At 38.5% G+C, this 13228-nt stretch overlaps 2 protein-coding genes across 2 annotated transcripts; both read left to right on the top strand.

The window, feature by feature from the left end:
• Positions 1-1582: 1582 nt before the first annotated feature.
• LOC136248564 (P-selectin-like) lies at positions 1583-6413 on the top strand. Its single transcript, XM_066040333.1, has 6 exons — positions 1583-1622; positions 4875-5249; positions 5294-5659; positions 5711-6097; positions 6144-6332; positions 6385-6413. The coding sequence occupies exons 1-6, from the start codon at positions 1583-1585 to the stop codon at positions 6411-6413; spliced, it is 1386 nt and encodes a 461-aa protein (XP_065896405.1).
• On the top strand, positions 6249-13108 carry LOC136251278 (uncharacterized). Its single transcript, XM_066043712.1, has 12 exons — positions 6249-6527; positions 6583-6957; positions 7008-7397; positions 10547-10723; positions 10807-10898; positions 10949-11211; positions 11257-11535; positions 11588-11741; positions 12330-12422; positions 12477-12590; positions 12640-12725; positions 12794-13108. Exons 1-12 carry the CDS (start codon positions 6431-6433, stop codon positions 12984-12986), a joined length of 2313 nt encoding a protein of 770 aa, XP_065899784.1. The 5' UTR covers positions 6249-6430; the 3' UTR covers positions 12987-13108.
• The last annotated feature ends 120 nt before the right edge of the window (positions 13109-13228 follow it).

The following is a 13228-nucleotide window of genomic DNA, read 5'->3' as shown; positions in this document are numbered from 1 at the left end:
ATGCTTTTTGCCTATGCACAGCTTTTCACCTGACTGTTTTAAACAAAAAGATTTGTCCATAGCAGCAGATTGTATTGTGGACTCCTGATGGCAGAATGGACATTTTATTTCAAGTACACCCTTGCCAAGACAACTTCAGTTGATAATTCCATCAGGGGATGCTCCAATGAAAGGCCATTCACAATTGATTACAAACCCACTATCCTTGACAGAAAAGCGCTCGTGTTGACTGTTACAAGTCTTGAAGTAAAAATTCCGAGCTTTCTGTTCATGCTGGTATCCCCAAATGTAGCCTTACTTTTAAAGCTAAATGCTTCTGGATAGTGTATCCCTTTGATAAGGAACTGAGCTGGCTTGTCTGCATTAGTGTGGCACATGGCTCTCATTCTGGATGCAGTTATTCTCCCTGCTTGGTACTTGGACCACAACTTGGAATTGCTCTGGTCTCGGGTAGCTTTCTGTATAGAATCAGCTGACTTTGCTGTAATATCTATTGAAACTAATTTACATTCAGTCAACAAATATATTTTGTATCTTTCAGTGTGCTTAATGGTGGTGGGAATTCCTTGCTTGGTGATTGAGGCACGTACTCATCTGAATACTTAGGAATAATAGATGTCACACCGGGTTTAGTACCACCAGTACTCAATTTTTGAAACAACGAAGAGAGTTCCACTTCTGTAAACTTTGATCCGATCTTTTTAGATTGTTCCGATTCACCAGCTTCCACATCATCTACGTCCTCGACATCTACAGCCTTGATCTGCGCATCCAAAGTTCGTTTCTTTCCTCGGGCTGAAGTAAAGTCTATATCTTTGATCGGAAGATACTGAACTTTCTTCAAATATGATGGAATTATCCACTTGCAAGATTCTTCTGTACATGTTTTGCTGGTCCCGTACAGTCTGGCTGAGGCTTCCAAATAAAATAACACAGAAGAAATATGAGTACATGTTTCTCCCAAACCAGCCATGCAGTTGCAATGTGCACAGCAAATCTTGCCATTTAATTCAGTGATAATCCAACAAGTTAGTGGTGTGTCATTAAACCTTTGTGAATGGTAAACCTAAGACAAAAGGCATAAATAATGGGCAGCTATCTTAGCTACAACTCACTCTACCAGTAACCAGTAATTTTCCTGGTGTTGACTTCTTTGATCCATCCACTTACAAACTGGTTATACGCTTCTGATCCTTTCCTCGCCTTAAACTGACTCATACTAATAAAACTGGTTCGAAGTACAAAGTAAGACACCAAGTCACAATCTTCTACTAGTGAGTAGCCATCAAACTGTTCTCCTTCAGTCATTTTCCCAAACAGATCTACTCCGTTAATCAAAGAAATCTTCTTATATCGATCCATTGTTTCTTTCTTTAACTTACCTGCATAGGAAGACAGCTGTACTGACATGCTTGGCCAACTACTGCTCATTACTACAATGGTTCACCATAGGCGAACAAAGTGATTGTGTAACCCGGATCACGTGTTGAAAAATCCTCTATACCGAATATTCGAATTTGTATTCGATTTGAATTTGTATAAAGCAATTATTGTAGTTCAAAACATCGAAATTGCTGTAAAGATGGCGGACACTATAGCTAGTCTAGTAAAGAGGAATCTTTGTCAGTCTCTACTATGAACTTCAACAACATCAGACACTGGACTAGAGATGTATCAATAATTGGATTGGTGATTGCTAGGATGATCAGATCGGTTACTGCCGGATATGCTTGCCATATTCAGTAATAATGGGCACAAACTGTTATGTAAAGTTGAGAGGTGACCTTCTGTTTGTAACCATAAGGAATTCACATTTTAATGGATTAAACTCCATTTGCCATTCTTTAGTCCATTTTTCTAATACTGACAAATCCGTCTGAAGCTGAATACAGCCATCTATCGTGTTTACAGGACTATACACTAAGGTATCATCAGCATACATTCTTATTTTACTTTTAATGTTGTTGGGTAGCTACGTCGTTGATGTAACAGATGAACAATAATGGTCCTAAGACGGTACCTTGAGGGATGCCAGATAGGACGTTGACAGAACCACTAATTTTACCTCCAACCAATACCTTTTCAGTTCTATTAGATAAAAAGTCAGAATTCCACTCTAAGGTTTGACCTTGGATTCTGTATACTGATAAAGTTTTTTATGTGGCACCTTGTCAAAAGCCTTTTTAAAATCTAAGAAAATGGCATGAATTAATCCCTTATTATTTAAACACTTCATAAACTCATCAATTGTGATAATCAGTTGGCTTTCAAAGCTTTCTACATGTTGTTCTTGCGACTACTACAAGTGATTAAAATCACTGACACATTATGTATTTGTTTTTATATATTTAAGCCTTTTAAGTGATATTATCGATAGTATTAAATATTGTTGCACTAGAAACTTGTGAGAAGGATAAAACTCCAAAAATAACGACCTTAATATACTCATAATAATAATAATTTCCTGCATTAAGATATTTCTTTCTAGTTTGTACACAGTAAGTTTTCCACTAATCCTCCTTGCACCTTTGATTATGTGCTCATCATTAATCATTGTAGAACAGGGATGTAGCTAGCCAGAAGGTGATGGAGGGGCAGGCATGCCCCCACGAAACGCTCAAAATTATTCATGATTGCAAAAAAGGCTAATGACCCAATGGTGAGCTAGCCAACATACGGTGATGTATCATTATAGCTTACACAACTAGCTATGTAACTATTTCAGTACTGATTGCTTATCACTTATCAATGATTCAATGGAGGTATATTCATCGAACATCGCACGTGCCACAACTGTACTCCAACAAATTCATCCACAGTCCGGTAGAACTATATTGTTAATATTTTAGTGCTAATACAAGTTACTTTACGTTAGCCACAGCTTGTGCTGCAGTCCTAGCACACTGCCGACAGGATGACAAATTCACTCACTACACTCGGCGAAATTCAAATGCCACGTATTGCATGAAATCCCACCTGTTTTTCTTGCTAGCAGAACTTGTAAGCTTGTGACTGATCTGCCTGACTGTCTAATAAAGTAAAAAAATAGACTGCACTGCTGTACAAAGATCTAGTGTGATCAACTTGAGAAAATAAACTTGGTACATTTAACACTTTATCACCTTGTAGGCAGTAGGTTTGTAGCGTCATTTGGTCTCCTTCATCACTTGTGAATTGTGACTCCTGCCACGGCGAGGTCCTGTAGAGCGGGTCACTCTTTAGATTCGAAAATGCTCTATCATGTGAGTAATCTACGCTTAACGTAGAAGTGTGTTCTAATATTTTCGTTTGGTGGATTCACGAGCGAGTTGAATGTTGTGTGTGCGCATTCACTAGCAACCCCTGGCGATACCGCTGAGTAGTTCACATAATTTATAGTCATTTGCGTGTCAGTTTATTACTGGTAACCTTGTGACGGTTTTTAAAAAAAAACCACTATGGTGATGGGGGGGCAAATGCCTCCCCTTGCCCCCCCTTGGCTACGCCTCTGTTGTAGAACTGTGACCTGGACTAAGTTTGTGTAACTGATTATTGGCTCCCTATAACTGATTGTTTAACCAATTAATTAGCTTATTACATTTTTCAATGTAATTAACAGTGTTTTCATCAAATTAACGCTGTTTGACATAATGAATAAGGGTAAGAAGTGGCTTTGCAATGTATAATTCATAACAAACACATAATATCAGCCTCCTCGTGCACTTTAGCATGCCTCTACCAAAAATGTAAGGAATTTTGTGGTAATCTGATCCAACCAATTGGTAGATGCATAATCATCCTCAGCAATACCCAATTGATTAACTGATTATTCTATAACTGATTCACAGCTCTAGATCTTTGCAAATATAAGAAGGTCCTAATTTATGTCTGGTTTCCAAGGTATATCCTGTAATTGTCAATTTACATTAGCATTGATGCTAAAGTAGACAACATATTTTAGTCTTCTCAGTGCAATAAATACCTCACTGTAAAATTGAGTGTGCATACATTAATGTTGTAGCTAGAGAATCTTCTTCCTGACCCATGTGGTAGCTTTACCTGGCTCCCCTTGGCAGCTCTTGGATCCGCTTCTGAAATCATACACAGTATAAAATGTGGCTGGATCTGGGAAAGCCAGTCTTATCACCCATGATAGTTAGTTTAAGTTTTCAATAAAAACACAAATACACTACAATATCAGCCAAGCCTGAGTGGTCTGCTTGTTAGCTGCTTTTCCCAAGCCCAGTGGTGAGCCATACAAGTGGTCTAATTGAGCCTGGGATGGTTGTACACAGCTGTACAGCTCCATGGTGTTGAATAAAGACGAGTGCTATAAATTTCCTTTCACTTTTTCCGGTACTGATATCTTAATGGCCCCTAATTCATCCCTACGGATTCCTCTTTAATTTTCTAAACAACCTATTGATCTTCCCTCTACCCCCACCCACCACCACTATCAGAGCTCACCTGATACAGTCAACCTCATATTTAAAACTATATCTAAAATGGTGGGAAACTTAGCTGTTAGCTACTTGTACAGTGGATGCTCTGGAAGGTAAGGAATTGGTATAAAAATGTGAAAATTGGTACATGTAGCTTCAATTATTGTAGAGCTACTACACACTTAATACATAAAAACTGATATGTTTAAATAGTTGATAAGACCAATTTTCCCAGAGACAGTCACAAATATAAACCAATTACTGTAAAATACTAAATGCTGCGTGCAATAACTATTGATTGCATTTAATTTAAAAAGTGCACATTTTGTAGCATATTTAAGCATGCAACTTGTGTAGACCTTGTGTAGACCTTATGTATAAGTGTTCAAAACTAAACCCCTCAAAGGTCAAAGGAGTTCATATTCATGTAACATTACATGTTTGTTTGTCTAGTGTGTTCTGCTCCACCCAATGTACAAGTTGATTGTGCTAGTGGATTAGTTAACATGGGACTTGAAGGGGACACTTGTACCTTCTCATGTGATCCTGGGTATATGTTACAAGGAAGTGTTACTAGTGGAACTTGTGAGAACACTGGAAGTTGGAGTGGAGGACTACCATCTTGTATTCCCCTTAACTGTACCACATCAACACCAGATGGTGTCATACCATCACCATCATGTAGTCTAGTGTATCAGTCACAATGTACACAATCATGTGATGAAGGTTTTACTGGAGATGATGTCACTTACTTGTGTAATGTAACAAGTGACCCTACCATGGTTGACTGGGTACCAATAGGTGGAGTAGATGTAATGTGTGAGAGAGGTTAGTTCTATATTTTAGACCTATAAGTTTACCAATTTCAACAGTTCAATGCCCTCCTTTGATAAACGGAATGCTTCAGTGTCCAAACGGTGCTACCAATGGTATATTTGAGGACACTTGTACATTTTCGTGCAGAACAGGTTATGAATTACAAGGATCTAATAGTGGGACTTGCTTAGCTGATCAAAGTTGGAGTGGAGGAGATCCAATATGTGTAGTATTAAATTGTTCCACATCACCACCTCTTGATAACTCACAACTACAGTTACCATGTGACACACAGTACCAGTCAACATGTACTACTATCTGTGATGATGGCTACAATGGAGGAGGAGGATCCTACACATGTGATGTGACTGATGTGGGTAATAGTTGTGTAGGATGGAGGGGTGCTACATCTTGTCAGAGAGGTAAATATACCATCTTACACTGATAATAGGTAGATTATTTGCATCTTGTAGTGAATTGCACTGCATTAAATGATCCTAATAATGGAATGATCACTTGTTCACTGGGAGATGATGGAGTTCCTTCCTATGAAGACCCTTGTAGTTTCACATGTAACACTGGTTATGAGCTAACTGGTAGTCCTCAGAGAACATGTCAGTATGATGGTAGTTGGAGTGGGTCACTAGTATCCTGTACCATCATGGAGTGTCCCTTATCATCACTACCAGTGAACAGCATGTTGGCTGAGTCTTGTAGTAGCACATATCAGTCAATCTGTGATCTACAGTGTGTAGAAGGCTTTGATGGTAATGGAGACCCATCATATGTGTGTGATGTGTTGAGTGATGGATCATCACTAATGTGGATGACCAGTGGAGGAGAATGGAGATGTGAAAGAGGTACAGTAGCTTTGTATATGTATCCACACTATTACTGTACTTGTAGTTCAATGTACTACTCTACCATCACCCAGTAATGGTAACATTTCATGTGATTTTACCGATGTACTACATTATGAAGATCAGTGTTCATTCTCATGTGATCCTGGATATGAGCTGACTGGCTCCTCAACCAGACAATGTTTATTTAATGGATCATGGAGTGGAGCTGATGTGACTTGTGATATTCTTCACTGTAACATTTTGGCAGATACAATAGAGAATAGTTTATTGGTTAATGATTGTAGTGATGAGTTTGGGTCAGTGTGTAGTCTAGGATGTATCACTGGTTATATGGTAGTTGGTAATAACATGTTCACCTGTGACATTGTGAATGATGGAGTAGAATGGAGGAATAATGTTACAAGAGGATCCTTTCATTGTGACATAGGTAATAATTGCAGTATATTGTTCTGTCATTTGTATGTTCAATATTTATTACTTAGTAACTTGTACAGAAGATTTGGTAGCACCATCTAATGGTAGTATTAACTGCAGCAGTGACAATCAACCACTACAATATCAAGATACTTGTACATTTCAATGTGATGATGGTTATGAAGTAGAAGGTAGTGTAATGAGACAGTGTGAGGCTAGTGGGGAGTGGAGTGGTACTAGTACACAGTGTAACATTCCTCATTGTCCTGTAACAGTGGTAGCTAACAGTAGACCATGTGATGACACATCTTACACTAGCACATGTATGGTGGAGTGTGAGGATGGTTATAACAGGTCAGGAGACTCCTCCCAGTATAGTTGTGGTCTTAATGGTACAGGAGTAGCATGGATGTTGACTGGTAGTGGAGTGACTTGTTCTCCAGGTAACAATGAACTACATAGTGTATAACTTTACAATGTTGTTCTGCTACAGTACCATGTGTCAGTCTAAGTGATCCAGAGAATGGTAATGTGACTTGTCCCTCTAACACAAGTGTCTTCCAGGACACATGTACTTATTATTGTAATCGTGGTTATCAGTTGGAGGGTAACAAACAAACAAGATGTAGTGCTGATGGGACATGGAGTAGTGAGCCAGTGACTTGTACCATCTTAACATGTAATGATCCAGAAGTGGAGATAACAAACAGCCAATCAGTTGGTGATTGTAGTAATGTGACTTATGGTTCTCGTTGTTTACTGAATTGCTCAAGTGGTTACAGTGTTAGTGGTAATGGGGAACATGTGTGTGATGATGTGAATGATGAAGGGACTGCAGTGAAGTGGAAAAGTGTAGGAAAAGCTTTGACTTGTGTTGCTTCTGGTATGTTATGTGCTTTTTGTCTTGCATTTGTACAATAATAACTTCCTCAGGCCAATGCCTAAGACTCAAATCAAAACTTTATGCATTCAACACACCTATTTTTACCACCAAGTTGCCTAAGGGCTGTCTCTCCTGAGCCTGAAAGATTAAGACAATATACATAGAGGGTCTCGATTAATTGACCAGTAGTATGTGTTTTAGGACTACAGGTATATACAGTAATTGGTATGTTTAAACTCAAAGAAGCAATTATCTACTCAGTAGTGAATCTATACTTTTAAAGGAGTGAAGATTCCTCGGAGGAAAGTTATTTTTAGCTAAGGGGTGGTCCACAATTTTCAGCTGTTTCGCGAGCGTACAAACCGTACGCTAGGGGGGAGGAGGTAAAATCACATGTATGCTTTTTAAAAATGCTGATCATGTGAGTTGGAAAGAAATCCGAATGCAGTGATAAGGCTCTAGTAAGCACTACTTCTACTTCATGCAATTCAGTGTCCAATTAAACGGTGGACTAAGCGAGCTCATGCTGTTAATGAATGGGCCCAAGCCAACACATGTGCTTTGGCGAACTCTGGAAAACAGTGCCATGCAGGGCTAGGTTAAGCTAGCTAGCTACCAATGAAATGAGGCTTTATAAGCTGAAGGCAAAGATAAACCATGTTTCAAACTACAGGTAGGAACAGTTATCAGCGTGATAACACATACTACAGGCTTTATATACTTTTATAACAGTACTGACTTACTTATTTTTCTTTAGTCTTAGTCTATATAGCAATTAACACTGATAAACGATTACAATTGAATGGCATCTAGCTACACTGGTTGTTGCTTTTGTTTAGTATCTGCAGAAGGTGTTGTTGTGGGTTTAGGAATACTATTGGGTATGGGAGGCTGGATTATGTGGGTACTAATTTGTTCACACTACATAGTTGTGGTAGTTGTGGGTTGCCCATAGAGAAAACCTGTCTCTGCAGAGTGTACCCACATCTCCTGACTCCAGTCCACTTCAGACTATGGTGAAAACACCCTACAGACTAGTACTGCTGTTGCTACTGCCAGTGATATGGTTTTGTATGAACACATCGAAGATGGCCAAGAACAAGTTGTTTCTATGATGTGTGTAACAGTACAACGTGTTCAATCAATCAAGCATTATTCTAGAATGATCTCTTGCACGCATGCGCACATACATGTTACATCACCAACATCTCCCTCTTTTAAAAGTACAGTATAGGGAGTCCTAAGTACAATAAATCAACTGTAATTTACCAAAAAAAAAAAATAATGAGGCCTAAATTAACGTTATACATTAGAAAAAAAAAATGTCTCAATCATCGTCACGATATCTAGCCGGTAGTTTGATGATACGACCAGAGCGGGTCATCTTTTGCTCAGACAGTACCTCATCTGTATACGTGCCCTCATTAGACCCAACAGTGTCTGTAACTACTTGGTTTTCATTTGTGACTTGGTCCTGAGTAATCTTTGATGCTTCATCTGGCATTACTTCCCGTCCAGCTATAGGAACAACTGGCTCAATTGTGACAGAAGTTGGAATGTCTGTGTCTTCTATAGTTGTTCTTAAGTATTTGCGGTTTCTTCTGTACACTTTGCCATCAGCTGTTTGTGCCAAGTATGATCGTTCGCCCACTTTGTCTACAACCTTTGCTTTTTTCCACTGTCTGCCCTCAAGTGGCTGCATTCTCACTCCTTGTCCAATGATAAGTTCTGGCAAAGGCTTGGCACTCCTGTCATACCACTGTTTTGCTTGTTGACGTCTCAAGTGTAGTTCTTTGTCTACATGTGTAGCAACCTCTGGTTTCAACAGTTCGTTAGTGGTTGGCATAGTAGTTCTGGTCCTTCTGGAGTGTAGTTTCTGAGAAGGACTGTAGTCACTAGCATCAGTTGGCGTATTTCTCCAGTTAAGAATTGACAAGTGAATATCTGTGCGATCTCTCCGTGCCTTTTTGAGCAGTGACTTGGCTATTTTGACTGCCGACTCCGCCTTGCCATTGCTCTGACTGTGGTATGGTGAGGTGGATATATGAGTGAAATCCCAGTCTTTTGCAAACTTTGTGTACTCTTGGGAACGAAACTGGGGCCCATTATCAGATATGACCTTCTCTGGTATTCCATGGCAATCGTATTTGCGTGTGAAAAGTTTGACCAGTACCTTCATGGTAGAAACATCATCCATGTGGAAACAGACCATAAGCCACTAATTCCTATTTTCAAGAAACCATTACTAAGTGCTCCAAAACGACTACAGAGAATGTTATTAAGATTACAGCGATACACATTGTGTGTTAAATATTGTCCGGGTAAGCAAATTTACATTGCTGATATGCTGAGTAGAGCATACCTTCATGAGAAAATTAGTGAAGCAGAGCACCTTTCAGTATCCCAATTTCAGCTTGAAATAGAGTCAATCTGTCATGCTGAGCATGTGCGTATGAAAGAGTCAACACACCAACAATGTGTATGTACACATTTGCAAATGTGCATCAGGTTAATACTAATGCCAGCTGTGTGTAGAAACATTTCCTTCAGGGTATCAGCTTCAAAAGCATCTAAATGATAAGTTGCCTAAAAGACAAAACAAACACCATACATGAATTTTGCAATATTAAAGTGTCTGGGTGTTTGTTCTCCTATACAATACATCCATGTGTCAACAATTATACAGTACGCTTTTGGCTGGGGGGAGGGGGTCAGAAAAAAGAGTACTCTTTGTACGCTTGCAAAAAAGCTGAAAATTGTGGACCACCCCTAACAGTGTAGCTACTTAAATGCAGTATGTCATAGTAAAAATCAGTTATCAGCAATGCCAATCTTTATCATTTAGAAGGATTTGACATGTTTATGAAAGCTATATGAAGGCTTTAGAGGTGCTTAATATATATGCAAGTGTGGGGTTGCAATAATGGGATCACTGCCATAAAAACATAGAAACATAAGTCTAATTTGTACTTGAATGTACAGGCAATGCTATTCCAGTCACAATGGGTAATGGATTGATTATCCTAGGAATTATTGATGTTTAACAGCTGTACGTTCTATTAGAGTATTAAAATAGAATTATATGAAATAGTTAAACTGTATGATCACACTTTACTTTCAGTGTCATAGTTAGCTTGTATTTGATATAGTTTCCAGTGGTGGAAGCTCTATATCACTTGCTCCTATCATTGCTGGAGTAATAGGAGGAATTGTGATTTCCGTATTTGTTCTCATTTGTGTTGTGGTGCTTTTTGTCCGATGGTCACGAAAAAAGAAAGATTATGCTATTTCATCAACTTCAAAGATATCTGATGTCTCTGATAAAGGTTAATGATGCTTGATTTAATAGCACATAGTGTGCAAACTTATGTATTTAACTTACATAGTATTATAAATCATACTTGTTTAGGTCATGGTAAACCAATTGGACTACAAGGCATGGTTTTATCTAACGAACTATACTGTGATCAACCTACAGCATGCAACTATGAATTCTTACAGGTAGTCATATGTGCATTGTTATTGTTAAAATTGTGACTCAATGTTTACAGTCAATTAATGACTACACAACTACCAATTATAGTCAACCTCACAATTACTTCACTTTGGATGAAACTTTAAGTAGTATGGAAAGTGTATATGAGTATGCTGAGCATGCTGTAAATGCAATGGAAGATGAGCAGAAGATATACGAGACTCCGTGTGACGATGAAGATTATGGTCCAATTTATTCTGAACCACCAACACAAGTTGAGAAAATTTATGAGACATTTGACGGGAAAAGGTTCTGCAAGCTGTTTAACAGGGATATCAAGTAAGCAGATGGCATGCAGACAAAACTTGTATAATTTGCTGCTAGGACTATGAAACATCTTGGTTCTGGAGAGTTTGGAGTTGTTACCCATGGTGTACTGACTAATGTGAATGGAGAGTTTGAAGTGGCAGTGAAACAGTTGAGCAATGATGTTAATGACAAAGACAAACTGCGCTTCCTCCAAGAAGCTGCCATAATGTGCCAGTTTGATCATGATAATGTGATCAAGCTTTATGGTGTAGTGACAGAAGCTCCTGTCATGATTGTGTTGGAGTATATGTCTCGTGGGGATCTGAGAAATTTTTTGCACACAATGCAACCATCGTAAGTGAACTCAAAGGCATTATATCATTACAGTTTGCACATATGTTTACAGGAGCCAAGAAACACTTCATCCAAAATTATCTTTGCTCCTGCTAAAATTCTGTCAAGAGATTGCAGCAGGAATGGCCTACCTTGCTGGTAAACAGTTTGTTCACAGAGATCTGGCTGCCAGAAATGTTCTTGTTTCAAAAAATTGCATATGCAAGGTAAAATACACAATAGTGTGGAACAGCGCACTTAGGTTATGTCAGAGCGAACATATTTTGAAGTAACAACTGTTTATCTATACAGACGCTATCAGCAAATTATCAGGGTCTATGTATTGCATAGTGTAAGAGTAATCATTTGTACATAGCCATAAAATGAAATTGAGGAGCAACCCTTATACTAAAAATTTCCCCTGGCTATGGCTAGTTACCTGTGTAACTAAGTTGGTCTCTTGTCATGAAAACATTGCTGGTTACCATGGCTGTATCTATGTATAGGTATGGCAGTAGCCTCCTATAGTAATGTACACAGTCGACAATGATAAGAAGCTTTGCACAACTCCTACAGTTCCTGTATCCTATCAGCAGCACTTGCATCTAGCAAAGCTACCTGTGGTCTTTTTTACTTGAGGATGATGCGTTTAAGTGATATGAAGTGGCTATTAATGATTTTGTTAGCAAAATAAGTTGTAATTTTCACAAATTTAATAAATAAACTCTGCTGGATTCCTCAGCCTTTTCATTTATTAGATTGTTTTATAAACATATTGTGTGTTATAAAGTGATCTGGCTATGTTTGACCTTTAGATTGCTGACTTTGGAATGTCTCGTGATCTACTTAATGAAAACTACTACATCACATCAGGTGGGAAGATACCAGTGAAGTGGACAGCTCCTGAGGTATTCTTGATCAATGGCCACACAGTTTACATTTGTCTCATATAATATATTTAGGCATTGCATTATCGAAAATATTCAATTCAAAGTGATGTGTGGAGTTATGGATGTGTTCTGTATGAGATATGGAGTATGGGGTATAAACCATTTGAAGAGCTGTCAGGTGCTGAGGTAAATATGCGGATATAATGAAGGTGATGAAATAATCACTTCCATATAGACAGTACAGAAAGTTGACACAGGTTACAGGCTCCCGCCTCCACCTGGTTGTCCACGAACCATATACAGAGTAATGATCAAGTGTTGGTATGTAGAAGAAATCCATATAAGTATCAACATTTCCATACTGTTTTTATTGGCATTTTGATTTCTAGGCATCCTGATCCAAGATCAAGACCACAGTTTGGACATATCACAAAGTTATTAGCTGGTAATGGTAACTACCTGTTGGGTTGGTCTGATGAGGATAAACAAGTTGCTGGTGAAGATGGTATGAAGTTGGGAGCTCCTTTGGAATGTACTTTCAACCTGTATTATGACCTGCAGTGTCAGTACAAGCAAGTCTGACAAAATACATTTACACATTTATACACAACGAATCAACCTGTATACATTGAGTAGCGTATGGCCGTATTGACATAATTTTAATCAAATACTATAAGTAGCTAAACTGTACCTTTTGACCAAAAACACTGATTACATAGAATACTTTTGCTAAATTGTTATATGTATACCTAGTGATCATATCATATATCCAATTGGAGCTAGGATGAAATGATGAGGAGGTAGGGGATAGTTCATGCATGGTC

The sequence above is a fragment of the Dysidea avara genome, chromosome 3 (genome assembly GCF_963678975.1).
Source record: "Dysidea avara chromosome 3, odDysAvar1.4, whole genome shotgun sequence".
NCBI lineage: Eukaryota > Metazoa > Porifera > Demospongiae > Dictyoceratida > Dysideidae > Dysidea > Dysidea avara.
The sequence above is the reverse complement of the archived record's forward strand: the minus strand, read 5'-3'. Positions and strand labels throughout refer to the sequence as shown.